Source organism: Benincasa hispida, chromosome 9 (genome assembly GCF_009727055.1).
Source record: "Benincasa hispida cultivar B227 chromosome 9, ASM972705v1, whole genome shotgun sequence".
In the NCBI taxonomy this organism is placed as follows: Eukaryota; Viridiplantae; Streptophyta; class Magnoliopsida; order Cucurbitales; family Cucurbitaceae; genus Benincasa; species Benincasa hispida.
This window is the reverse complement of record NC_052357.1, coordinates 3,877,710-3,883,894: the sequence shown is the minus strand read 5'-3', so window position 1 is coordinate 3,883,894 and position 6,185 is coordinate 3,877,710. Positions and strand designations below refer to the sequence as shown.

Genomic DNA, 6,185 nt, shown 5'->3' with positions numbered 1-6,185 from the left:
AATTAGATTGGCGAATATATACGTAAATTTTAATATCACGTACAGTATAATATTATTCGTCAGAGGGCATCTGCTCATCTTCTGTCCAAAAGCTCTTATAGACTTTAGAGGAACAGCAACCCGGGCCCCTTCCTAAAATACCACCATTTTAATATTTCATTTTTAGTATTATTATCATCCTTATACATAAAATTATTTATCTCTTAATGCCAACATAAACACATAGATCAAACCATATAAAGTTCAAATTTATAGATCAATTAACTTTCTAAAGTTTTTAAAATTTACAGGAACTTATTATACGTAAACTTAAAAGTTTAGAGTTCTAGTAGACACCTTTGAAAGTTTAGAGATCAAATAGATACAAACTTCAAAATTCACGGACTATACTTGCAATTTGACTTTTTTTTTTTCATACCAACATGAGCAATCACTAAGCAATAATTTACGTATAATCCATCTTTTGAGGTCGAGTTCAAATCTCCATGTTGCAGTTGCATATTTGTTTATTTGAACCTCTTTTATTTCTTTCTTTTTTCCTTTTCCTTTTTTTTTTTTTTGTATTTTTCTTATATATACATATTTGTATATTAATTTGGATGGTGTAGTTGAAATGATTCCATGCTTGACTTAAAGTGATGAAACAGTGGCTGATGAAGGCAAAGCAAGAATAGGCCTGAAAGTTCTCCTGTTGTGCATTGTTTGGACAAGGAAAGAACCCAAAGTTTAGAAAAAGCTTACAACTCTCTCTCTCTCTAAATTAAATTGGCAGCCATTGCAGAAGCCCATCAGACCCTTTTGCCATGGTTTGTCTTGGAATATTGTTTGGCTGCAAAAGATCTCGCTCCCCAACAGACTATCTTCTCTCAGCTTTACTCCTCATAGCCATTCTCTCCTCTCTCCGTCTCCTCTGCTATCTCGTTTCTAGCTTCTTGAAACGACGAAAACGTCGTCGCAACAACCAACATCCCAATCCCGCCTCCGAACTTCAGCCGCAGACCGATGTCACCAATCTTCACCAACCAACACCCCTGCCAGAAAACAAGTATCTTACCCCTGCAGATGCTCTTCCTCTGCCTGCCTTCTCAAGAAAATAAAGCATGCTTCGAGTCTGTCTTCGGGGTTGAAAATCCTGTTCTTAATGGCTCTTTTGTGCATATTCATTGTTGTTGCTTGTAGCAGTTTCTGTGATGCATCGACGTTGTCGAGCCTATCATCGATGCATAAAATAATAAGGTACTGAAATGAAAGTGATTTGAATGATATTTTGTTGTGTTTGTGGGGAAAGACTAATGTAGAAAGAGAGAGGAGAGCTGCAAGTGCAAACAGATTCCATAGGATTCACTCTTTGCTTTAAGAGGGAAGCAATAACAATTAACATTTAAACACACAACACTCAGTGTCTTTCAGTGAAATTCTTTTATCTACCAAGCAGGAAAATGTTAGCATTTCATAAGATACAACATTAGTTTATAACATAATGAACAATAATATATATTTCTTTTTTAAAACAAGGGGGGCTTTTTTCACAATCCCAGGAGATGTCATCTCTAGGTCTTGCCGGGACTTCATCTCGCTAGTTTCGGTTCTTGCACTTCTCTAAGGCCCTTGGCGCTGCAATCAAACGAGCAGTCATTTCTTTAGATCACATTGAACTTGTTTGCATACACATATATCTAAAATACCAATTTTCTTGAGATAGAAACGTTGAAAAGACTGAATGAAGCTTATGCAAAACAAGTATGCTAGACATCGGAATATGCCACAACTTACCTAGTCCAATTGCTTCAGAACCTTTCATGATTCGGAGTCTTCTACACGAATCAGTGAACATCCTGTCATAGCCAATCCAAAACAATGAGAAAGAACGTAAAACACAAACTGAGCGTGCACCAAAACATGTGCCACGGAGTCTTAGAAAACAAACAGAACAATGGATCAGAAACAAAGATTTGGATTGAATTTGACTGTATTAAACATATTGACAGCGTCATCTGAACATGTGCCACGGAGTCTTAGACTTCGTGTTCGAAGCATGTAAATCACCACATGTTCTACTTGTCATTCATGTATTAGATCTACACGAACTGATTCTTTGTTTCTTAGAAATTTACAACTATTTCTTAGCTTAAAAGAAACAAAGGAAGCCAACAAAACAAACTAAAGGGAAAAAAAACTTACTCCCAAGGGACATCACCAACAAGCATCCAATCTCCATCTTTATCTTCACATGTCAGCACATACTCAGACCCATGGAGGAAATCCTTCAAATTACTTTCACTCAGCCGCTCTTTAGTTGGAAGTCCTTCAGTACCACACTGCCCTGAAGCATAGGAGGCAAAACATCAAATACACAGTTTTTGTCCCATTGAGTCGATAAAACAATGGAAAACATAAACAATGTTCACAGATTAATGTGAAAGTAGCTCGTTCAAGATGATAAAATCCAATCTTTGTTAGGAGGGAGGTAGATTTACCAATAGTGAAGCAGCTAAACATCTTCTCCAGAGCCAATGACAGTTCAGAATAGTTGCTGTACAGTTTGAGATCAACCTTCCTTAGATATGGAGCGCCTTCCATGCTAACTTTTACATAGAGGCAACCAGATGATCCCGATTTTCCCTCGCCTTCATCAGTGTTCTTTGTCGAATTGGTAGATGTCATGGTGTTCTTCCTGAAGGATCGAATGGGTGGCCATCCCACAACCTGTGCTCTGCATTCCATAGATTTTTTCAGTCAGTAATTCATCATTTACCAAGCGAATTTGCAGGTATCAAGAGAATTCTCAAAGCGAAAATCGAAGAGAAACTTCTATATATAGTAGACATAAAAATCATATAGGATGAACTAATTCTTGCAGGAGTTGTAACAGATAAGAGAGAGCCGATACACCGCCTCCGACCGAACAGAAGAACATACTATTCATTGAGACCTTCTTCAGGAACCCGATTGAGAGCATGTGCCCATCAAGGGGGAGGAAAGACTCCCAATAGGCCAAGCGCCACATTCAACATCATCAACCTTGATTGTACTTTAAATTCATTTACAGGTAGAAGTTCCTTTACAAGAAACTAAGCAAATTCTAAACTCGATTTTCCACAACACGGACCATCAAAACATGTAGATATAGCAAACCAAAGCAGTGTAAGTATAGCATTGACAAGATAACAAGCCAAACCAGCAGAGAAATTTGCCATTATCAGCAACAAAAACACCAACATGAGAAAAACAAAGTGAAGAAAAAAGAGCAAACCGGACAATTTTTCCCATCAAATTCGATGAATGTACATGAACTCAACTAAAAACAACGTTTCAAGCTATTAACTTACTTAGCCAAAGGAGCACCACCATTTTCTGAAACCTGCGGCTTCTTCTCCTGAACAGGATTTGAAGATTGAGGAACAGGAAGCACTTCCTTCACAGCCTTCAAAGTAACACACGATTGTGGCGCATTAACATTGCTCCCTAAGCCACCAATCGCCGGCTTCCCACTTTTGGGCGAGAAAAGGACAGCCCCTTCACTTAACTTAACCTCAGATCGATTATTCCCAGAGAAAACCCATTTTGCAGAAGACCCATCAATGGCGTCCGAGAAACCCCTCTTAGACCCAGAAACAAGATTCTTCAAATTCAAAGGACAAGCAGAAGAGAACCCATTACTCTGTTCATCCTCAGAATCATTGCCGAAGAGTGAAATCCCACTTCCCAGTTTCCTCTCAGGAGATTGAGAACCAGGTAAACCGAGCCTCAATTCAGTGTCCTTGAAACTCACAGTAACACATTTCTTGTCCTCGTTAGTAACAAGAGAAGAAGAAGAAGAAGCAGAAGAAGACGACGAAGGATTCTTCTCGGGGTTTCTTTCCATTGAAGAAGCCTCCGGTAATCCTATGTAATTATGTTCTAAGGGTTTAGACATCAAAATGACAGAACCAAGTTCTTCAAAATTGCAAGAAACAGAAGCTTATTTCAACACAAAGAGAGTAGAGATTGGTCTGTGTAAGCTTTGTTTATACACAAAAAGAAGTTTCGTTGACCCTTTCTGTAGCAATAGCAACTTTTCCTTTTCCCCAATTATATAAGTGAATTGAAAAACAGAGTTAAATAGAGATTAAAACACTGTAAACAAACACCATTTTCTTATATTGATGCCTCATACTAACAAAAAACATAAAAGGGTGTTTAGCAAAAGCCGATTAGTTTGAAATTAGGAGTGATTTTTTGTGAGATATGGTTTCTTCTGTGTCATTTCTGATGAGGGTTTCGATAAAAGTAGAATGATAGAACAGTACACGACCATGGCCGAGCCAGTCATCGGCAGAAGCTGAAGGAGATTGCTGCTCTCAACTTCAAGACAAAAACTTTCCATTTCTGTTGCCATTTTTTCTTTTCCTTTTTTAATTTGTCGTATTTTTTATTTTCGATTTTGAGTAAAAAGGTTAAAAATCAATTTCATTCCCTAAACTTTCGTACGAGTAACAATTTAGTTATTAAACTTTAATTTGTAACGATTTAGTTCTATAATTTCAATTTTATAACAATTTAGTCAATGAACTTTTACTATATAACAATCAAATCTTTGAATTTTAAAATAATTTAGTCTCTATTATATAATTAATATTAAGATTTAATGAGATATCCTACATAAATAAACCGTTAAATTAATTAGAAACTCAATATTTTTATAAAATATAAAGTTTACATCAGAAAGTATTATAAATTGACATCTAATTTTGATAAATTATTTTGCGTTAGGTACTAAATCGTTACAATGTCGAAAGTACAATGACTAAATTGTTACATGCTAAAGTTCAAGAATTAAATTGTCACAAAACTGATAGTATAGGGAATAAATCATTACAGTCCAAAGTTCAGGGATCAAATTATTATTTTCATGAAAGTTCAGGGACCAAAATATTTTTCTAACCCTTTTGAACTTTGGGTTATTTTAATTTATATTATGAAAGGCTTATGATGTCAAATTTATGGACGAAAATTTTATTAATGCTTATGTGTTGTTTGAATGAATAAATCTAAATGGATTCGAGAAGTAAATTTGAAGATTAGGGTTTAGTAAAAAGATGTAAATGAAAGAATGAAACATTGAAAATTACGGTTGAAAGGAGAAAGACGACAATAGGTATAGTTTGGATCTGTCATGAGTGTCTTTCTTTTTCTTCTATGTATGTATGTAGATTTATTCACATAAGTAGATATAAAGCTTTTGTCTATGAATTTAAAGGGAAAAAACATACTATTATAGGCTCATTTAGACCAGAGGATAAAATGGACATTGCGCTTTGAAATATTAGGTTAAGGGTCAAAGGAGTGATGACCAAATCAAAAAATGTCCAAGAAGGAAAATAGACATGGCCAAGCCCAAACCACCCTGCTTGGCCTCAATCTAAGCCGAGGCCGAGCCAATCAGAAACCCTAAGGTTTCACTAGATACCGATTCAGAAGAGGATCGAGAAAGATGAAAAAGTTTATAAATAGATTATAAAAGTATCAGAGAAGGTAACTACAAGGGTTGATTTCTTTTCTACTCACTATATAGAAATTGGATTACTTCATTTTTCCAATGTCAAGTAAAAGGTATACCTGACGCTTATAAAAGCGTCGAGTGTTCGACTGTCAAGTATAGTGTGATAACTTGACTCCAAAAAAAAAGTCAAGACAAATGTTTCTTGATATAATTTTCGTGTCAAGAAAGATAATACACTTGACATTGATGGTATGTCAAGTTTATTGATTCTTGACATTGATTACGTATCATATATGATAACTCTTGACGTTTTTTATTTGTCAAGTATCTTTTTTTTTTTTAATTAAATGCCCCAATTGGTATTCTCATTTTCTGCATTGTATTCCAACAATACAATTATATCAACTAAATAAACATTATACATTTAAGATCTATCAACTCAATATATTCACTAAAAATTTCATATATTCAACTATGACCTTTCATATGAACATTGCTCACAAATTACAACAATATTTCTCTTTCACATGTACATGCACAAAATAAAATATCAACTATTGCTTTTGTATACAAAAATCAACTTTCAACCAATAGAAATGTGACAAATTGTTTAATAAATAACCTCTCAACAAAGCACATTATTTATTCTATACATTGAGCTTTGATGTAAAACTCGAACCCTAATTACTTTAAGTAATGTGAT

The 6,185-nt window shown here is 35.1% G+C and overlaps 1 protein-coding gene across 1 annotated transcript; it reads right to left on the bottom strand.

Moving 5' to 3' along the window:
* Positions 1-1,314: 1,314 nt before the first annotated feature.
* Positions 1,315-4,285, bottom strand: LOC120086793 (auxin-responsive protein IAA21-like). The gene is made up of 5 exons (XM_039043588.1): positions 3,330-4,285; positions 2,478-2,713; positions 2,182-2,323; positions 1,774-1,835; positions 1,315-1,614 (listed from the first exon to the last, which is right to left on the bottom strand). The coding sequence occupies exons 1-5, from the start codon at positions 3,914-3,916 to the stop codon at positions 1,577-1,579; spliced, it is 1,065 nt and encodes a 354-aa protein (XP_038899516.1). The 5' UTR covers positions 3,917-4,285; the 3' UTR covers positions 1,315-1,576.
* Between the last annotated feature and the right edge of the window lie 1,900 nt (positions 4,286-6,185).

Coding starts and splice junctions, on each gene's coding strand:
- LOC120086793 (XM_039043588.1), bottom strand. CDS start 3,916: ATGTCTAAACCCTTAGAACATAATTACATAGGATTACCGGAGGCTTCT. Junction 1,836..2,181: donor GTTGGTGATGTCCCTTGGGA/GTAAGTTTTTTT, acceptor TGGCTATGACAG/GATGTTCACTGATTCGTGTA. Junction 1,615..1,773: donor TTCTGAAGCAATTGGACTAG/GTAAGTTGTGGC, acceptor GTTTGATTGCAG/CGCCAAGGGCCTTAGAGAAG.